This window comes from Diospyros lotus, chromosome 2 (assembly GCF_014633365.1).
Source record: "Diospyros lotus cultivar Yz01 chromosome 2, ASM1463336v1, whole genome shotgun sequence".
Taxonomy (NCBI): Eukaryota; Viridiplantae; Streptophyta; class Magnoliopsida; order Ericales; family Ebenaceae; genus Diospyros; species Diospyros lotus.
The window spans coordinates 7752913-7776056 of NC_068339.1; the positions used below are offsets into that span (position 1 = coordinate 7752913).

The 23144-nt window shown below is 35.2% G+C and overlaps 1 protein-coding gene across 1 annotated transcript; it reads right to left on the reverse strand.

Annotated features, from left to right (window-relative positions):
* Positions 1–4535: 4535 nt before the first annotated feature.
* Positions 4536–8041, reverse strand: LOC127794100 (cytochrome P450 734A1). The gene is made up of 5 exons (XM_052324992.1): positions 7473–8041; positions 6515–6738; positions 6151–6392; positions 5664–6048; positions 4536–5485 (listed from the first exon to the last, which is right to left on the reverse strand). The coding sequence occupies exons 1-5, from the start codon at positions 7747–7749 to the stop codon at positions 5027–5029; spliced, it is 1587 nt and encodes a 528-aa protein (XP_052180952.1). The 5' UTR covers positions 7750–8041; the 3' UTR covers positions 4536–5026.
* Between the last annotated feature and the right edge of the window lie 15103 nt (positions 8042–23144).

Below are 23144 nucleotides of genomic sequence, written 5' to 3' on the forward strand. Positions count from 1 at the left end.
TGTCCACAGCCCATGCATGATGGGTCCACAACCTTAAACTGACTTGGGCCGGTTTTACTTTTTATGTAGAAAGTCATTTAGCAATTACAAAACAAGTTATGGTCATGAGGCCTAATGAATAAGCAAGCCTATTTGTTTGAATGGTGGCTGTAGTGGTAATTAACAATCATGATCTCATATTTTTTGACATGGGCATTTATAATTATTTTTTATATATTCATAAAAATCCAACTTAATAAGATTGAAAATTTTAATTATTGCTCTGTAAATAGTAGCAACACTTGATTTCGATCCTTCGAAAACAAAAACAAAAAAAAGTTGAGATTTCAAATTTTGCTTTCTTTGTATAACTGTTAGCATTATTGATCGTAATAGTTTATATCACAAATAGTAGTCACTAGTACTCAAGGAAAATAAAATATACTTGACAAGAGAAGTTGAACTTAGTTAGTTTACCTCAAAGTTTTCTATTTTTAGAGATTAATTCTTGTTCTCTTGCTAACTTAATCATCAAATAGCTCTTTTGAGTAACTTGGGTTAGCCTTTGACTAATGATAGCGGTTTACTTTGTTGATCTTGAGACAATCTTCTTATCAAATTTTGTCACATTCTTGTATTTCGAACGTATTATTTGCTTATCTTTGTCATAGCAGCACAAAAAAGATAACACTATTAATTATCATATTTTTCTTAATTTTTACTTGAACATAAAGATGATGATTTTCATCTGTTTATTTGTTCTAAATTATTGGGACGTGTTTGAAACAGAGTAACTTGCAAAACCAATTTATGAAATCATTGACTCTGTTCGGCGGCCTAACCAAACACGCATGATTTGGCCCAAATTGGCTGTGCTTTAATTTGCCAACGATGCAATCCTTGTCATCACAAACAAGTAATGGCAGGCTAGCAGGTGCAGATATAATAATAATAATAATAATAAGCTGTTTGCAAAACATGCATGCATAGTAGAAAGGAATGAAAACGGCTGGTTTGGTTGAGTTGCCTCTGCAACGTTGGATGAGTCATTGCTGAGTCAGAATTATTAAGCGCGAGGCATATGCCAATTAATGTAAGTCGCATAGATACAAGTCAGATTTTTTTTTCTTAATTTCTGGTTCTGATTCTTGGTGGGATTAATATTATCATGTATATATATCGGTATTTATCATTATATTTGGTCCCTATCTTCTTGATACATAGACAGGCACATGTCAACATGTGGGCATGCCTAACTGTGCTTTTCAAGCATTCATCAATTATAACTGTTAATTGTTGCATTATTACACATGCATATTATATATAAATAATTATATATAATAGTCACTTCAATTTTTCGATTAAGTCCCAACAATTTCACATCACGTCACGTCAAAATTTAAGGTTTAGCTATATGATTTACGTAAGTCTATTTTAGGTTTAGGTTTAATAAAAATAAAAATGGCTTAAATAACATTTCAACGGAGAACAAATTGTAATAGTTATATTTGATTAGATAGGAATATATATATAGGAGCAATATATATGGTGCTAAATGCTATATTATAGTCTCTTTAACTTAATTTCTAGTAGGGGCCCAATAAATTCAGGGTTAAGGGTATACAATTTTGACTTAATTATTCAAATTTTTATTAAATTTGATAAAGGTAAGGGTCACTCACTCAAATCACGTTATGACATAGAAAAACAATAGTAGCAAACTAAGAGAAGCTTAGGATGATGGATGGATAAGTGTATCCATGTGGGTGGAATAAGCCAAACACACACACACACACAACTGGGAGATGGCCTTAAATGCAGAAGCAATCAATCATATATAAATATATATATATGTATATGGCAGGTAAGCATAAGATAGCAGAAGATCAGCCAAATTTCAACACTGAGATATGGGATTCTAAAGAAATTAATTAGAAATGCAAATGCAAATAGAGAGAGAGAGGGAGAGAGAGAGAGAGAGAGAGCATGAAATATATTGTTGGGAAATCATGAAATGCGTCCTGGTCTATGGCAGCCCAGACATGAGCCAGCTCAATTTCCATGGCAGGATGCCATCTCCAGGAGACATCTCCCATTAAATTAAGGTGCCACTGCCACTTCTAAACAATCATCCATCTTGCTTAATTACTTACTCACTCACTCACTCTTAATTTAAAGTATATATTAATTAATTAATTTACTGGGGATTTGTAAAAACCCACCATTTTAAGGGCCAATGAGCTGGCCATTATCACCCTCTACTCTACACAGTATATATATATTATAGAGAGTATCCGCTTGTCTTCTTGCCCTTTGCACATTCTGCACCGTCTGATCTGTGCCCTTATATTTGTCAGCCATTTTTGCTATGCAACTTTTTCTCCAAATTCCAAAATCACCAAACTCGCTTAACTTTTGTGGCAAGCTTTACTCGTTGGCTGTGTGTTGTCAGCCAGGCCTAGCACCCATGCAATGCAAAATATGCACAAATATATATATATATATTCTACACAACTAAATCATGTTTCAGTCACATTTATATAATTTGATCAGTTTGCTTGTTATTCTTAAGAGTTGACCTCCTATTATTCTAAAAATAAAATAAAAAATAAAAGATGATTGGACAACTAAAATTTTTATACAAAATTAACTCCTTATATAGTAGAATAAAAGATTGCTATATTATTATATATTATTATTATTATTATTGTCGTTTTTATCATTTGTAAATATTAAATGAATCCTTCTTATATATATATATATATATAGTTTGTAATTTTATTATATAGTGACCCAATTAAACTAGTAGTTTTAAGAGAAGAGAAATACGAGATTGGTTTATGTTTGTTTGATTGCTTTATTTGATGAGAGAGTGCTTGACTAATTAATTAAAGCCAGCTCGAGGGTGGCTTCATTGCTTCATTTCATGGGAGAGCACTTAATTGACTAATTAATAATTAAAGCCAGCTCAAGGGTTTCTTGTAACAAAGCTTAATTGAAAGAGTACGCTTACATTATTATTATTTATTAGTATTATATTAACTACGTACTAATCTTCTATACCAAGTATATTTAGATTGTCGTCTAGCGATGCTGGGAGACAATGCTTTTAATGATATCTAGAAGCGTGCTTAGGACAAGCACAAAAGAACAGAAGCCTCTAATATTAGCAACGCAACCATAAGATGGATTAGGAAATGGATTGCTATCCATTCGATTTGAATAATTCTTTTTGATTAATTTACTCTGAGGAAAAAACATCATCGTGATAAGTACTTCAAAATCAGTGTCATAAATTAAGAAAAATATCGAAATTAATAAAACAATGTCTGAGGCTCGAGAAGCCATGTAAATTTAAGAGAAACAAAAAAGAATCGAAAATTAGAGATAGAAAGGAAATTAAAAATGAGAGATTTCACATGGTTTTATGGTAGATGGCATGCTTTGATTCCTTTAACAAAAGCTCAAAACACCAAAATGGGGAGAGATGGAGTCCCAAAACCACATGGTTCTTGGGACCATGGGAGCACCAAAAGTTGCAGCCCAAGAGAGCATGAGAAGATCCCAAAAAGTAATACAAAAATGAAAAGTTGGGGTACCCTCAAAATCTTACTTGTTACTACTACATTACAACTAGAAGCCCCAAGCCCCATAAAGGCAGAGTATATATATATGCACACATATAATAACATCTGCATGCTGCGCGACAGTTACCTTTGCTTTAAAACAACATTTCATGCCTTGGGCACTGCAATTGTTCTCGCTTTAACTTGTGGTAGCAACACAAAGTGACACTAATTTTGGGGTCTAGTTTTTTTTTTTTTTTTTTTTTAAATTTCACAATGGTGTACCCACCTACCTACATGGTATAGTAGCAATTAAAAAGCTGTTTTTCTTGGAAACTGAAAATTTTCTTCTAAAGCCAAGTCCTTCTTTATAATATTTGTTAGGATTAGATTATGTACTCTACGCATATAAAAATAAGAAAAAAAAAATGTGGTTCAGTTTTAATATATATAGCTATCCAGTCCATAATAATTTTATAATAATAAAATGAATTCATTCAATCAATCAAATAAATATATCTTTTCTTATGAATAAAATTATAAATCTTCACAATTTTCACAACTTCAAATAACAAATCATCATCTCTATCTGGTTGAGTTCTCCTAACTTTAGCATATCTTTATTTGAATTAATATTAGTTAAACACTTCTATATTATCTGTCTTTCATTTAAATTAAATACTCGCATTTCATATGTAGGTGTCATTTTATATTTTTCTACTTCTTAAATGTAAACCCGAGAGTGTATTTGAATTTGAATTCAAATTAATCTAAGTATTTCTTAGATAATTAATGAACTCAAATAAGTGGTTTGAAATTTCAAAATCTAAATAACAAAATGATTGATAAATGGTGTTATTGAACAAGTTGTAGGATATATAAGAGCAGGAACATGGAAAGAACAGAACAAACAGCATTAGATGATGCATGCGAAAGTAAGGGAGGAAGAGGAAGAAGGTTGAAATAGAGAAAAGAGAAAAATGAACAATTGAAAAGCAACCATATGAAATTCCCAAATGTGTAACATTACAAAACTGTGTTAGATGATTAGCGTGCAGAAATACATTACATTACATACAGAGTAGAATTGATTAATCCTAACACTAGCACAAGGCTTACATGCTAGCTAGCTAGCTAGCTAGCTAGACAAGTTTGGCATAACACACACACACTTGGGCACGGCCACATGGGTTTTGGCTGGTTGGTTAGTAGATAGATATAATAAAGCTGGCTAGTTAACTAGATGCAACTTACATCGGAAAATGCTCTGCTCTGTAATCACATTAATTAACTAATGATCCATATATCCTAATTAACTTCTAAAACTCATGAATTCAATTAATGCAACAATGGGTATTTTGGGCACTCCAATGCAAAAAAAAACAAACTAACAAATTAACAAAAAAAAAAAAAAAAGAAAGAACTCGAACTCGAACTCGCTCACACACAAAGCATAGGTACGCATAGGAAACATGGTCGTCTCAAAGCCGTTGATATTGATCAGAGATTTGATCGGTCAGGCGTCGGAATATGATCGGCGCGCCGTATTGCGGGTACAGGAGCATTAAAACCGCTGGCGCATGTTTGTAATGTGGGGCCAAGCTGAAGGAGAATCGCCGGAGAATGATTGCGAGAGTCAGCTTCGCCTGTAGGATCGCCAGGTTTTGCCCGATGCAGGTCCGGATTCCGAGCCCGAACGGAATGAATGCCACCGGGTGCTTCGCTGCTCGGGCCACCCCGTCTGAGAACCTGACCGGGTTGAACTCGTTGGCGTCGTTGCCCCATAAGGCCTGGTCGTGATGGACGGCCAAGATCGGGATCAGCAGCTCGGTCCCACAAGGGATCTTGCACCCGCCGAGCTCCACGTCTGCCTTCGCGCGCCGGATCGTAGCAACCGTCGGCGGGTACAGCCTCAGCGTCTCATTAAGGATCATGCTCAGCTGCACACAGTAACATTTTTCCGTTTAGGATTTTTTGTAATGTCGAAACTGCCCCCGCCCACTACTACGTGACGGAAAGCGTACGGGGGGAGGGTAGAGTTGTAATTTGGGGGGTGGGGGTGGGGAAAAGAGAGCAAAAGACAAAGCAGGATTCTGTCCTAATAATAAGAGGGATTACCGTCTTAAGCTTGACAATGTCATCTTTGGAGGGTACGTCACGTGGTCCGCACACCTTGAGAACCTCCTCACGTGCTAGCACCTGCCACTGCGGGTGCATAGCAAGCAAGACCACCGTCCACGTCAGCAGGTTTGACGTCGTCTGCCCGCCGGCGAAGAAGAAGCTCTTGCACTCCTCCGCAATGTCCTGCACCGTTATGATCTTCGACGCCGGCGCTCCGCCCTTCAGGCTCGCCTGAATCATCAAGCCCAATAAATCCTTGGGCCCGTTTTCCTGAGCTTCGCTCCCCGAATTCTCTCTCCTCCTATCGATGAGATCGACCAGAGATTTCTTGATTTTCTTGTCCAATTTCCAAGACTTCACGTTCCTTTTCGTGGGCAAGAATCTAATAAATAAAAAAAGAGGGAAAATCAATCCCTCTTCTTCTTTTACAGGTGAATGTTTTGCTCTTGAATGAAGTTGTTAATTAAAATTTAATTTAATTTACCTATACCCGGGGATGAAAACCTTCTGAAAGGCCTCGGAAGCCAGCGCCATCTGTTGAGCTTGCAGCCGGAAAATGGCTTTTCCGTCTTCATAGCTGCTGCCGAACGCTGTCCGGGTTATGATATCTTCCGTCAAAGTCCCAAACCATTTAGAGACTTCGATTTCCACCTCGCCGGAATTGGGCATTGCCCACCATTTGTCTAGCATTTCGATCACGCTGCCAGCCGCCACCGGAACCAACAACTACAAAAAACATTACCCAAAAAAATTAACTTTAAAACTCTAGTGATATAGTTATATGATTATGAAGCGTTGGATGAAATGGGTTAAACGGTGGTTTATGTTTTGAAGGAGTAACTAAGTACTTTGAGATTTTCCATATGGAAGGTGGGAGTGATGATCTTGCGATGGTGAGCCCATTTTTCGCCTTTGAGGCTGAGGAGGCCGTTGCCTTCGAGCTGTTTGATGAGTGGGTGAGCCTCGTTCTTCTCGTAGAATTCAGGCTTGGAAGTGAAGATCTCTCGGATGAGGTCCGGATCGGATACGGTCAGCCGGACCGTGGGTCCGAACCAGACCAGAAACGTTGCACCTGTGATCAACAACAACAGGGATCATATTAGCTAGCCATATCAATGTAGAGAAAAAAACATTACTGTCGAATTATGAGTTTTGAGCTGAGAGAAAGAAAGGCTTTGCACCAAGCTGCAAGTGTCGAGTTGATTACTAGCATAAACATGGTGTAGAAACTGGAAAGAAAGATGAGAATTCAAAGCTATATACAATAAAACTCGTTTATCAAAATGAAATTAATTAGTCCCCTCACAAATACCAAAAAACAATCAGAATTAAGAAGGAAACAATGTAAGAGATGTGGAGAAGTGATTATGCAGAAGGGTGAATAAGCAGAAGGGGGCCGGGCGGCGGGGTAGAATTGGATGAGAAAGTAAGGTGAAAAAGAAAAAGAGCTGTGTGGAACAGTGTCTGCACAACTCTCTGCAGGTGGAAGCTTAACTTGAAGAATCCAAGCTGAGGAAAGGCTGAAAAGATCTTTAAAAACAAGTACCAAACTCGGATATGGGGCTTTCAAAAGCCATCAAAAGACGGTGAAAGGAAGTAAAAAAACAAACAAACAAATTAAACTCTTCTCGGCTAAAGCACACACACACACATACATATATATATACCCTCAAACAAGAAACGGCTTCCATAGACATATATCATTACCAGATATATATGCAGATAATTATCCAGATAACCAAAAACTTGAACCCAAACTACCCAAAGAAGAAGAAGGTGAGTGCTTTGTGTTAATTTGGTACGTACCGTAGATTTTGCGCCAGTGGTGATAGAAGGAGAGGACTCTGGGGAGAATGTTGTGGGAGAAGGCCATGGGCTGGGAGGAGCCCTTGAGCATGAGGGCCAGAATTTCCTTACTGTTGCCAATGAAGAAGCGGTAAGGCGGGCCTCTGATGCCTTGCTTCGAAAAATGGTGCTCGATCCTTCTCGGCTTCCACCAGAACAAAACCACCAACTTCGACACGAACACCGCAGCCGCGCCCACCACCATTAACTTCAGCAACCACAAAAACACCTCTTCCATGGCGCCGCCCGCGGCCCGCGGCCCGCTTGTTTATTTCTTCTTCTTCTTGGCGATGGATAATGAGCAGCAAGCCCTCGCTTTAATTTGTTTTCTTCTTCTTCTTCTTCTTCTTCTTCCTCTCTCTCTCTCTCTCTCTCTCTGTGCTTTTAGTAGTGTTGTTGGAGCAGCCTTTCTTTCTTATCTTCTTTCGCTTACGTTTGTTACTTGCTGCCGCTGGTGTCTTCTCCTTTTAATACCAACAAATTTAGAGAGAGAGAGAGAGAGAGAGAGAGAGAGAGGCGCTTGGCAATGCCAACGGCGTAGGGGCCGCCATTGGAATTATGAGGGTCAACGAATGATGTTTTTCTTTTAATTTTCAAAAACCAAAAAAAAAAAAGAGAAAATCTTTTTTAAGTACTTTTAAGACAATCCTGCCCTTGTATTTATGCCACTCCAAATCCTAATTTCCCTTTGTCGCCCCTCTCTCTTAATTCATTTTAATTTGTACCCACCCTTTTATAATTCAATTTCAATATTAATAGAATTTATTATTTTGTATCGAGTTTTATTTTATACTTTTTTTTATTTATTTGTTTTGGGGAAGGGCAATTTGGATGGGAGCACAAACTCCATGTTCTGTATTTAGGTGCAAGGTTAGATTGGTCAATTGCTGGAACGTCAAATTTATGGCATGATCGATGATAAACAGAAGGGCATGGGATGTACATTGTTATTTTTTTATAGGATATCTTATTTTATCAATTTAAAAATTAATGAGTAATTCTACATGAATGAATGTGAAACATATATATATATAATTTATTTTTATAAAAAAAAAAAAAATCTCCCTAATTGACGACGCAATCGTGACAACTTCTAAATGTCTTAATTTTACGACAACTAATATTTTTGGTTCCAAATGAATTAAATAATAATGATTCCTGAGAAGTTATATTGATTTGATTTTTGATTGATTGATTTTGTTTTTTATAAATAATTTTTAATCTGTTACATGTATTTGTATTTGTGAAATTATTTGGAAAAATAACAACCCATAAGTTCTCATCTATATTAAGAGAATAATCACATATATTTATACAATACTAATATAAATACGTTATTTAATCTCATTCCAATATCTGACACATGCATGTAATGCCATAGGACCCATAATAAAATACGCATGTCGGGTTCACTCACTTATTTTTTATATTAGGAAACGTTACTAGCAGTATAATTTATGCTTTAATTAATTATTTACTAATTTACTTGTATATAAGAGTACTGGTAGACCCATGTAAATTAAGGAGATAATATATAATTTAAAACCTAAGTCTTGACCTTATTTGATGAATGAATATACGTGTCAAAAACAAAATTAACATTATTTGGTTGATGGTGTAATTAATGTTGAATTAATGAAAGGGTATAGTTAGTAGGTACGTACGTAGTTGAATATGGTAACTGAGTTAATTATAATAAAAATAAAAATAAAAAGGCTTACTAGTTGGCTGTAAGTAACTTATATTGAGGTATTTTAATGATCTATAATAAAATTTAAATATATATCTCAATTTTGACATATATTTGTAGTTTTATTAAGTAGCTATAGATAGATAGATAGATAGTTGTTTTGGCTGCTCTCCCTTGAACTTGAAGTCAGTATTTTATATATATATAGAGAGAGAGAGAGAGAGAGAGAGAGAGATCGTAATTTTATTCTTTTTGTACGTATGTGCGAGTGTGATGAGTTTTGTGATAAGACTCATTGTTCAGTTTTATGAGCATTAATTATTAATATATTTGGTATAAAATAGAACAACGTTACTGTTACTGATCTGCCTTCAACTTTAATATAAAAAGAATTATATATATATATATATTTAATGCAAACTAAGTGCCAAACTCCACACTGCTCAACCTCCAACTGCTTACTTTCTATCTGTCGAGGGAAAACTATTTTGTTGGGAGGCAGAGAGAGGCACCGCGTAAATTAAATAAATAATAAATAAAATTAAAATTTTGCTATCGTAATTATATTTATTTATAGAGGTATTTTAATACCAAAAAAAAATTAAGAACGTAAATGCATTTAATTATGAATTAAACTAACTTGTTCACGCACAATTAATGCAAATTATTATTGGTAAAATAGAGTGATATAATTATACAATATTGTCTCTTGTAAGGCCTAGTTAGTTATTAATTACTAATATATTGATAATTAAACAAATCAAGTCTCTTCTTATCTTGAATATATACCATACCATGATGGAAAGAAAAGGAGACCAAAATATTTTAACATGATTCAATTTCTCAAAATACTTGTAAAATTTCATTTCGAGGCATAAAATTAATGATGAAATTAATTTTTTTTTTTTTTATGCTGGGAATTTGGTTTTCTATTTGAGTTAGAAGCATAACTTGAAGTTGAATGGGTCATTGAACGCCAAACCCAAAATATTTGTGCCTAATCTAATCTAATCAATCATTTCTATAACTCTTAATCTAAGCCTTTAAAATGCATTTTCATGCAATAAAAGCCAAGAAAGACATATACATGTATATTTGATTACTAATAATACCCGACAAAAAAATTAATCAGATAACGCGGGGACGTTAGCTATGGCAGCGCCGCTAGCTTTTGTATTAAAACAAAAAAAAAAAAATCCTTGAGAGATGAAGAGTAGCAGTTTTCGAAATGGAGATGTGGAGTGAGCTTGACGGGAGATGAAGTTTGTTGGTTGCTGGGGAAAGGATGGTTTGTTGGGAAGGGTAGCGAGAGGGGAGAGGCACAAAGGGTTGTTATTTTGGAATGTTGCTCTTAAATTGGTGCACATGGGAACAAGGCTGTCCATTTAAGGGTTGCCTTCTGTGCTTTTGGTGGGGAAATATGCCCGGCCTTCCCCCAACCATCCGAACCCAGCCCCCTCTAATCTTGTCTTAATGCTCCAAAGACATGTTTAGGCCATGTGCCCTTCATGGGTCCTACCCTTTTCCTTCACACTTGTTCCCAATTCTCTGTTTAATTTTTACCATGGCATATTAATTTTTATTTTTTTTTATGTCACCATAATAAGTCAATCATATAAATTTGGTTCGTTCATTAATTTTATCTTATTATTATTATCATTATAAAAAAGGGGACAGGAGATTGTGAACTCTTTCCTTTCTTCTTTCTTTTAGTTACAACAAGAGTAGCCAGCCCTGGTGAAGGATGGTTTTTGCACAAAATGATTTTATTTTTTGTTTGTAAAAATGAGAATGCATATATATATATATATAATAGGAGAAAGAATTAGGAAAAATTAAGATAGATAGGGCTCACAAATGAAATTTATGTGACATGACAACAGGAGAAAGAGGACAGAGTAGAATATGCAATCACTCAAACAGGGTGTGGAGTTATCGAAAATAACCAAAATAATCCAACCAAGAAAGCCTGCTGCTGATATAGTACGTACCCCTCCTCCTCCTCCTCTTCCTCCTCCTTATTTCAATATTTATCCATTTTTCCCTTTACTTTTTCATTTTTGCACCCCCTTTTCCTGTCAGGCCATAACAGCAAGGCTGCCAACCGGTTGCACTTTTGGAGGAGAGAGGCGCATCTGGTTTGTCAGTTTGTTAAATTTGGGGGGTCACAACTGTATTTCATTGCTTTGTTTGGGCTTTCTTATTTAAACCAAATTTCCCTTCATTTTTATCTCCTTGTTTCCATGCCTTTGCCCTTGCATTTGGCTGATGAAATCGAATCATTTCTCTCCCTCCCCCCTAATGCACAAGCTCCTCCTCAATGCTTATTTTTATTTTATAAAGAAATTGTTTTTGACAACTTAATTCAATTTGTAATTTTTTTATATTCACATTCAAAAAGAAATAATAATTTCATTGTTACTAATTAAGCTTAATTAGGGCGCTATTGCACCCGACGTATATATATATATATATTATAAGAAAATAAGAAAAAAAAAATAGATTTTGTTTAATGATTGCTAAGAAAGTGTGCATTAGGCTTAATTATAAGCCTAGAAAGTTAAAGTGAATCTATGGATCCCCAACTAAAGCTTAAAAAAAAGTCCCAAGTCAAATCCAAAATCTAACCACTTAAAACACATTCATTTTGCAAGCGATGAAAAAAATGTGATAAATCTAAGAGCAAGACAACTTTGTTGGAGAGCATAATTGAGATTCAATGATAAAGTTGGACCCATAGGCTATGAAATAATTAATTGTTAACAAATTGATCAAATAATTTCATTTGTTGCTGACTTTAAAGTTGGCTAGAGAAACTTGCAAAGTGATAAAAAAGATTTAGTGGGCAAAGACGAGCACTAAGAGGGAAAGTAGGGATATGGGCCTAGGATTTTCCTAGCAAATCCCATGACCCCATTTGTGTCTTTTCTAGCTAGGCATCGCCTTCTTCTCTCCATGAATTCATCCCTCAAACATGGACTTAATTGGAGCAACCCCACCTCACCGTTTCTATCACTTGTTATTAAGTTAGAATTTTCGCGACTAATGAATTAAATTACAAAAAAAAAAAAAACTTATTAAAATAAAAAACATATATACATATTTGATAATTTAAAAATACAAAAGTTTAAAAGCTTTACTTTACAAGATGTGATGTATTTAATATTTATCTTGATTATATATTTGGAATAGTTTCAAATTATAAGAGTCACCGATTTAAGTAAAAAAAATTAATGATGTTATCCATATCTTGAGTTAATTTGTTACATTTTAAAGGAAAAATAAAAAAAAATAAGCTAAAAAATTTATAAATAATTATTATAAAAATAGTAAACCATTCATTTACTTTAGATGAGCATTCAAAACGATGGAGGTGGTTAGCCTCCAACTCCATCATTAATTCTCCAAAGACAATCTCCAAAACCATCATTAAAATGATCCTAATGATAAATGCATGCATTGGTCAAAATTTGAATGTTTGCATGGTCAACCAATCAAATTCACAAGCAGTTACGCCCTAATCACTTGGATTATGCAAATCAAAAACAATCATTGCATTTCTAATCACGGGGCATCTAAGATATCCCATATCTCATTAAATAACACTAATAAGCTTATCCCCAATTACATTAATTAAGTAAAATCCTATGCGTGACATGCATTAATCTTATAATTAATTAATTAAACAAAACCATATTCAAAAAAATACTTTTCAAAACAAAAACCTACGAAAACTTGGAATGACTGACGATGCTATTTTATTTATTTATTTTTTTTTTTGGGGGGGGGGGGGTGTGTGGTGTTATATTTTATAATAAATTAATACAAATATACGTACAGATATAATTGTATCTTCATGTGCTGTATTGTATGATTCACGACAGAGAACAAGATTTAATGAGCTTTCGTCCACGCAATAAACGGTGTGACGGGTCTTGTATTTTGTCTTTTCACAGTAATCAAGCCATTCAAATCAAATATCGCCACGTGTCATCCAATCATATGAGCCTTCCTTACATCTTGTCCACATACACAAAAAGCCCTTCGTTACATCAACTCAACCCACCCAGCTTAGCTTAGCCCAGATCCAGCTATTCCTTGTCCTCTTCTTTTCAATTACCAAACTACCCTTTCCTCCTCCTCCTCCTCCTCCCCCTGCTGTTTTTTTTTAATCCTCTTTTCATTTTATTTGTTCTCCCTTTAATTTAGAATAATAGTTTGCATTAGAATCGTCTTTTATTTCTATCTATACAAATATTTATGTATAGATGGTTTGGTTATTAGTTAGGATAAAATCTAATCAATAAGTAATTTTTATCACATCAAACTAAATATACAACATATATATATATAATGGACATATAAAAGACAAGATCAATCTACTTAAGGTAAAAAATTAATAATTGTTCAATATATAAACCAACACTATCCACTTTCATATCACATCTTGTGAAGTCAATCTTTATCAATTGTCATATATGCCAAATAATTCCCACTTTGAATTAGGTTTCTAAACTATCAACATTTAATTGGTCTTTTCACTTATTATTTAGGCAACTACCTAAGTTAGTAAAATACAACAAGAGTTATTTTATTTTTATCACACTTCAAATTATTTTTTTATAGGCCAATTATTTAAGTAAAATTGTCTCAAAAGTATGATAAATCTTCAAAAAAATATCTTTTTATTTTTTTAAGGGGTCAACTCCACAAGAAAAAAAAGCGAGCCCATCATTGTTGTAGCTCTCTAAATCTCAATTTCAATTGAATTTTGACAAATTAAATAGACAACATTAATTGCCCATGGTTCGTGTGGAAATTGGACAAGAAGGGCAAAAATGGAAATGAAACTTGACAAGAGAGGGGGGACTGAGCTATGGGGTTTGTTAAAAAATATAAAAGGAGTACAAAGATAACAACCTCTGGCAGTGAGAAGGCCAATCCGTACTTCATTGAAATGGAGCCCTCGTGAATTGGGGGGGGGGGGTGTTAAAACCCCAATATTTTAATCGAATTGCACTGCCATCCAGGAGGAGGATGGGGCTCGCTTTAGCTTTTTTTCAACCTTCCCAAGGTTAACACTCGTGAAAATAAATAAATAAATAAATATTTCCACACTTACCCTTATTTAAATATAACACTATACATTTATATTTAAATGTCGTATAAAAATATATATGAAGTAGCTAAGCACTAGGTACTGCATTTCATGCCCCATGTCTTGTCCCTTTTAAACCATCCATTGTCGATTTGTGTCTCTTTCCCAACGGCTTTGAATGTAAAAGGAAAAAAGAACTTATAAAACATCTTAATAGTTTGAGTTTTTCTATTAGTTTGGAGTTCCACGTTCTTAATAAATTCATCAAAATGATATTTTTAATAAGTTTTAAATGTTAAATTTAAATTATAGCAAGTTTTAGTAAATCGAAACCTAAAATTGCATGGATTTAAGGTAAACTTTTATCCTTTTTATTTTTTTTTAACACTGTTAGTAGCTTGATCCAATGGAATGGACCATTAAAAAAGAAAAAAAAAAAAAACTATATGAACTAGAAATGCTAATTTAAATCATTTGGGAATTTAGTCAAAACTTTTTAATCCCTCGTCATCTATATATATATATATATATATGAAGGTGAGTTTAGATAGGAAGAGTTAAGTTAATCCTTTGTGATACGAGTTTTAAATAATACAAATGTTTTCAAAATAAAATATAAATACAATCTTCTCACACAATGCTTATAAATTAAGTTTCATGCAGGCTACTGTTGTTTGTTTATTGCCATTTAGAGTTTGAGAATCAACTTATATATGATCCATTCATGCATATACTCCACCGCCCATTGTCAATTAGCATTTATCTAAGTAGAAAATTAAGGCCGAGGAGCTACTGTGTTAATACTTAACAATTGACGATCGATTGTGCAAGAAAACATTTTCTACTTATAAACATTAACGTTGATTTAATTAGAACTACCAAAAAGGAAAAGGGTACGTACGTACCTAGGATTAGTAAAATTTAATTAGACAAATTAACATAGAATATGCCTAATCTATTTTTATTAAAAGATTATTATAATTACAAATATATATTTATATTTATATTTCTGCAAAAAGATAAAGTTATGGCCAAGCCTATAATTAGGAACAATGAGAGAACATAACTAGCTAAGAAAAAGAGACCTACAACAATACACGGCAGGCTCGACTGCAACACATGTAGCAAACAAATTAAAGCTAGCTATACTCAAGAATTAAACCATCTAACTTGAATTGGATGAATTTATTGGTTGAGACTTATAATATGATGGGTCATAGACATCGAATGGCAAGGCGCTAAATAAATGAGCTTTTGCCTTCATAAGGAGGGTGGGGGAATGATCCCAAAGGGTCGCAACTAGCACGTAGGCAGGCTTCAAGCCAGCTAAGTCCAAAAACACCAACAATAAAGCCACATAGATATGAGACAAAACCAAAAATAAGCAAACATGGCAGTGAGAGGAAGGGTTACAAATATATGTTTCTTGGATGGCATGTTTAATTAGGAAAATTCGAATCACATTTTTGCCAAAGTATGATCCATGCACCATACCACATTTGTAGCAAATATGTGCTAGATATTCATATGAAATGGATAAGAAGAGGTGGTTGTTGTTAGAAACTTTAAATTTTTGTGAAAACTATCATCCAAATTCCAAGAATATTCATGTCAAATCATCAAATATAAATAAGCAATAAACGAAAACGTACCTGAATACATAACAATTCTCTCTCTTTAGATCTGTGTAGTGAGCCTTCCAGATCAACACGAATTTCTAAGAGAATCTTTTAAGTTTCTCTTCTGACTTGTTTCCGATGATGGGATACAGAAAACAACACCGATTTGTATGATTTGGGGACCATAACCGCTATATTTATAGAGATAATTGCCCGTTACCCTATTGATAATTCTGTTTTAGCCTATCAAGAAAACATAATTATCCTTTAAGTCTTTACATATTAAAGACCCACACCCTATCAAATACATTAAAACCCAAATGGCCCAAAACTTAACGGATCACTTTTAATTGGGCTTAAGATTATTTGACAACTCACAATGCATAATTATTCACATACAAGCTCAACGTTGGATTAAAGATCCAATAGTTGTTACTTGGATTATCAACTTTACCTATTGCCACCAATTCCTTGGTAATGTCGATCCACACTCTATAACTCGTAGGCAATTAATCGAACTGTTGTTGTCAAAAATACAACAGTAGAAACTTCTTCGGAGTGAGGGAAATCATTATCTAAAGTCTAGCGAGATGTCGATCTCTGAAAGTACAACCGCTAAAAAGGCTTTCTCGGAGAGAAGGCTTCCTGAGAGAAGAAAGTTAGGGAATGGTGAAAGCCTTGCGGATGAGGCCCATCGAAGAGGAAACGTCTCTTGAAAAGGTATGACTGGCTCGACACCTGAATTTGGTTCTCTCAGAGGCCCTTGAAGCACCTTCCCGAAAGAGACTCATTTTTTTTTCCGGAAGCCAATTGAATCCTCTTTGTGGGGTGTTTCAGACCCATCTGAGAGCCGTCTACCGAATCCAGGTGCCGGGCCAGTCGTACATTTTCGAGAGACGTTTTCTCTTCGAGGACCTTATTGGCAAGGCTTTCTTAGCCTTTCCCCAACTTTCTTTTCTCGGAAAGCTTTCTCTTCGAGAGAGCCCTTTCAACAGTTGTATTTTTGGATATCAACATCTCACTCGACTTTAGATGACAATTTCCTTCACTCCAAAAAAGTTCATATTGTTGTATTTTTTGTAACAACACGAACCATATATATATTCAGCTATTGAGGTGAAAGTTTCATCAACTGCATGAGTGATATTGAACCAATTCAACTATTTTCCATGCATTTGAAGTGAGCATATTCCCAATAAAAAGACCTTGGATCTAGATCCAATAGCTCTCATGGGTGAAATGAAGATCACAATGGCCAACAATCGAATTCCATCATGGGAGCACCATCAATTTGTCGGTTATGGTCTATGGGACCCATTAACTTTAGATGGATTTGAAAAATATATAGTGAATATGTTTTTTGTTGAAAGACCCCTTAGAGTGATTGATCATTTAAGGATCAAAGATCTCTTTATGATGTTGCGAACTTGCTTAGGGTGAACAAATTTCATGGCAAGGATTTTACCTATCAGGCAATAAAGGAGGTGGTTTTGATCTTGGAGTAAGTTTTAGTGGAGGATTTGTTTTTTCGACATGACATGGTATTTAGAGGGATATAGGGTCGGGGGCAGATGTAGGGGCAACCGTCCCCCTAATTTGTCTTGAAATTTGGATCATTTGAGAGGAGATGAAGGCTAAAATGACTATGGGTTTGGCGGCCAATCCTCTCCAAATCCATCCCTGAATCCACCTCTGTCTTTGTATAGGGTGATCAGTAAATTTTTTTTTGGGGGGAGGCAAAATGGTTGTGAGTTTAGTAAAAACAAAGGATTATGAGGGAAAATGGGAGAGATAGGAGATGGGTGAACATCAATGATGTAAGTGGTGCGAACGAAGCTCTGGAGGAGAGGAGAAAGAAGTGGTCACATCATCTTTTGCAGTAGAGATGAGAATTGTCATGGCAATGGAAACGAGTGGATTCTCTCCAAAGAAGAAAGAGAACCATCAGCTAGAAATTAATACTACAAAATTATTACTATTATATCATTATTATAATAATATTTTTTGTACAAAAATTTATATAAACATGTCAATTATTTGCTCCCATAAAAATAGATATCTAATGACACATTTTCGTCTCCAATGTCTTAAATGTTGTTCCCTTGAATTGGGAGCCAACTTCTTTTGGTTCCTTAGAATTTACTACGTACTAGGTAGTTGATGGTAGGAATGTCTCAGAGGAAAGATAGTTTTATTGCCATGGCAATTCTCTTTGTGGTAAATTGGCAAAAATACCCTTAGATGTTTACCTCAAAGAACACACAAGTAGGAGTATACTAAAAGCACAAATTGTTCTACCACCCAACTTAAATATCAATTATATATATATATATATTATCTTTGTATATGTCTGAACTATTGATACTTGTACTCTTACGTCAAGTAATGTAATAAAATGTATAAAAATTCAAGACGAACTTTAAGTGTACACATATATGTTAAAAAGCACATAGAAAGTTAACAGGAGTATTTTTTTTAGGTATAAAGATGTAAGAGTATTGTTTTTCTTTTATTTTTTAATTAAAAGGGAAATTTTAGATGATCACTAGAATACAGTATATTGCCATTAGTTTGGACTAGGTTCACCTAAAGCATTGTGGAAAACTCTTAAAGCGAAGGTTATTAAGTCTCTAGCTCTTAATGCCATGTATTAAGCAACCGTTAGGCATCATATTTGAATTTAGGACCATAAATTTAGACATAAAGAGAGATCACCAGGGGAGCTAATACCATGTGTGATACTATGAATAACATTTTAATACAAATAATTATGCACATAAAATGTAGGACCTTGATGTTAGTCTGAATTTCAGACCGAACACTAACTGTTATCCTAAAATTTATGATAGATGCATATTGATTGACGAAACTACATTGATGAGATAACATGTCAGAGAGAGAGAGAGAGAGAAGAGAGAGTTGGGACTGGGGAGTGGGGAGTGGTGGCAATGAATTAAATTCAGGTTTCCCTACTCTACAAAGTGTCATAATGAATGAATATGGATGGCATAGACAAGGACACTTGCTTCCTATCCCCCAATTTATGCTTCTTCCTCACATGCTACTATTGCAGACTTTGTCCTTCTTCAAGTTTACATGATCAAAGCAAAGCCCCCTCCCCTCCCTCATCATCCACCGTTCCCTACGTACCATAATTAATTTTCATGCTCTCCTCTCTCTCTCTCTCTCTCTCTCACACACACACACACACACACATCCCCCTAAGCTTTGCCTCCTCACGTGATGGGCCATGTGACATGAGACCTCTTCCCCCATACATATTAACACATTAACTTCTCTACATCTCTCTCTCTATATATATGTGTGTGGGCGCGCGCGCGTGGCTGCATGGATTTTAGGGTTTTTGAGGATATATTAGCTAAACTTACAGTGATGATTTTGCACTGACTCTTTCGTACCTTAAAACCCTCAAAACGTCTAGACTTATGTAGATTCTGGTTCTTATATACATCTTCACATAGAGATGGAAGTTTGCCCTTTTCTTATTAAACTATATATATAGACAGATGAAGGGTATATATGCTTGTGTATGTACATTAATGTATTAATTCATCATGAGTTACTTTGCCGGTTGCAAGTATATATGTGACCCATATCATGAACATGTGACCCCTTGCAGCTGTTAACATTAAGTGTCGTATGCAAGTCACCCCATAAATGCCTGAGAAAATTCATGATACATAGGCCCAATGACAAATTTGAAAACACATAAAAAAGGAAACGAAATGCAGGTGTGTATATATATATACACATATATATAGCTAAGCCTTTCACATTAAGGGAAAAAAGAAAAAAGAAAAAAAGGGGTAGGGTCATGAGCATTGAAGAGAGAGGACAGTGATAGGAAGAGAAGATGACTACTTTTCAAAAGAAATATATATATGGGGAGGCATTAGGAGGAAACTGAGAGCAGAGCACCCACCGACAGGGGAAAAACCACCCAAATGCTGCCTTTTAAGCCCTAGAAATGGGGGTCCTAATGAGAACCCTGAAAATGCAGCACTAGTGTAGCTTTGGACCAGCTGTTTGCTTTCACAGCTAGCCAGTCTTGGTTGGAACGACGCCGATGCCATGACTGTGACAAACGGGGAAATTGATGGGCCTGCTTGGCTGTTGCTCAAACCGACATGGATAGGGACAAGTCCAATATATGGCACTTTGGCCAATTAGCTGGCCAAGTTTGCTAGCTGCTGCTGCTTGATGATGGTTTAGTGCGTGGGACTACTTGGATCTGCTTGCTTTGCCCAGCTTACTGGAACTCTCTCTCCAAACACTCTCAAGTGGGCATGTGTGTACAAGCCCCGGCAGACGTCCAATTCGCATTATTATTATAATTATATATATAGATATGCCTCCATTTCATATTAATATAACGCTATTGTATACAGCTATATATACAAAGACGTCGTCTATTTATTCTCTGTAGCTATATATGTTCCTAAAGCTTGTTAGATTAATTACAACTCTCGGATGTATTTCAAGTTTAATTAAGTACTCACGCAAAGCAAATGAAAGATCAGCACAATTCGTTTTAGGAAATGGTATACAAAAGATGTGTATGTATGTAGTTGAGAGACAAAATATTAAAATACATTGCATGCAATGCACACCGACTTAGGCCGGAGAGCAAGTTAATTGCTGCCAAAAAAGAAAGAAAGAAATATCAGATTTTTCCACATTGAAGAAGATATTAACAAAGCTTGGAATAGTACTGCCAAAAGTGTTAATGTAGATCTCATAGCAGCATGTAGATTCAATTTGATTTGCGAATGACAATGTGGCCAAAAACCAAACAGTAACAGGCTAGGACGAAACCAGTTATTATACTTTAAAGGTGAGGGATCAGCTAGATGGGTTTGCAAACAAAAGAAAATTGCTTGAAAATCAGTCAATTGTGATCACTTAACCCATCAATTTAATTAATTACTCACAGCAACTCCAAATCACCAATTGAATGCAACAATTCTTCCTTTTTATCTCCAACTTAAACAAACTTAAAAAAATTAAATTAAACAATAATCAATGTGAGTTAAACGTGATTAAAGGACTAAGCAAAAATTAATTGATTAAATGAAACCCAAAAAGACCCCCCCCCCCCCCCAACTAATGTGATTCGAAGCCCCAAACTAAAAACAACCAAGAAACGAGCCCTTTGTTGATTGCATCAAGGAATCCAATACTAAATTCATACTACTTTTACAAGACCATACATGTATATAAAACATGGTTAGATATTCTATTCGTGGCCTTAAATCATTATTCTATGTAAATAATAATTTTTTGATAATATTTTACATTAAATCTTTTTAACCCAAAATGCAGAATTAATATATTCATATACGTATGCATTCGAAAGTTAACATTAAAAAATATGATAAAAATTAATTTTATGTGTACAATATTTTATATAAAATTTATTTTTCTCTTGGTAGCATATATATAAAAATTTATTTCCATTATAATTAAAAGATTTCCCATTGAAATAAACGAGGGCTTATTGCTTAATCTCGTCATTTTATTCTTCTTTCTGTTTATTTCATTCAAAACATATCCAAACCTCTGATTTTATATAGAACTTGCTTGATATTAGTTTTTGAATTATATTTTTACTTTTTAAAACCAAGACATTTGGTTGATAATATATTCTAATGTAAAGATAAACTCACTTTTTGGGTGTTATTATCTGGTATAACTTTCCCACTAAAATATAAACAATTTTCCATAACTTCCAACATACATGGATAACTTTTCACTAAAACATAAAAGTTAAAAGGCATGCTCAACCCCATCACTTTTCATTATTTAACTATTTTGTCTCCTTAACTTAAATAACAACCTATTAACCCCCTCAACTTCCAATTTTAAACCTATTATGTACCTTAATTACTAATTTTGTAATACCTACATACCTTAGTACAGTAAGCATTGCACGTGAGTTACACACGAGGTCTGTTGTGGGCCCCACATTGACCAAGTTAATGAAAGTGTGCCACGTGTCTCGATCTGCAAAAGAAAAAGAGGGCCAGCAGCGGATAGCCACTTGAAATGATAGAGAGAAAGTGAGAGAGACCGACAAAGAGAGAGCGAAAGCAAGAAAGAAGCAAAGAGAGAAAAAAGACGACCACTTGTGACGGAAGAGGAAGACAACCGCTCGCCTTCTGCTGGACTGACCTCCTATGCCATAGCGCCGCTGCCTGGCCCGCCCAACCCAATTAAAGCCATCGTCAACCCCCCGACCCCAATCAATGCCTGAACCGCCTTCCAAACGCCATAGCCGGCCACCCGCACAAGGAAGGCGAGCAAGCTAGCGACTACTCGCCTCTCACCCCGTCGGCTCAGACCTGCCCGCCCCCACGCCCAGCCGCTGCTATCGATGGCCCCCCAACCCTGGTCAACATCTCCCACGCCGTTGACGACCACCAATAGAGAGAGAACAAGAGCAAGAGAGAGGCAATGAGCAGGAGATCGTTGGCGAGAATGAAGGAAGAAGAAGATATGGTGTTGCACGTACCTTAAACGCATGTGTAATACATGTGCTGACCCAAGTATTTACTCGGTTCAAAATTGGAAGTTGAGGCGGGCTAATAGGTCATTGTTTAAGTTAAATGGGCAAAATGATTAAATGATAAAAGGTGAGGGAGCTAAGTATGCTTTTAGCCAAACATAAATAATTTCTTACTAAAATTATAAATGCATAATCCAATTATTTATTAGATCATACATACCACGTGTCACTCTTTTATAATACATGCATGTATATACACCTACTTTGCTTCAAAAAGCAAAAAAATTGAGACCAAATAATCACAAAAAGTCATTAAAGGATCCAAAAATATAAACTTTTTTTTCCATTATAACAAAAACATCTTTCACATTTTTCTGAAGCTTTTTTCCTTACACATGAATATGATCTTTGTTTTATTGTAGAGATACTAACAAATAGGATAGATGGGTGAGGGACATTTTTAAAATAAAAAAGAAATTAACAGAGCTTCGTAATTCAATAACACCAAATTCAAGTTGTTTGTATAATAGAATAGATGAATAGATTACTACTAGTATAAGGGCCCAAACTGCCTCGGAACAGACTGATGGGCCTGGACCCGATCCTAATCCACCCAACCAACAATAGGTTGATGGTTTCGACTCTTTCGAGACCCTCTGGCTCTGCCCAAAAACGGAGCCTCCTTCATTGACCGCGACAT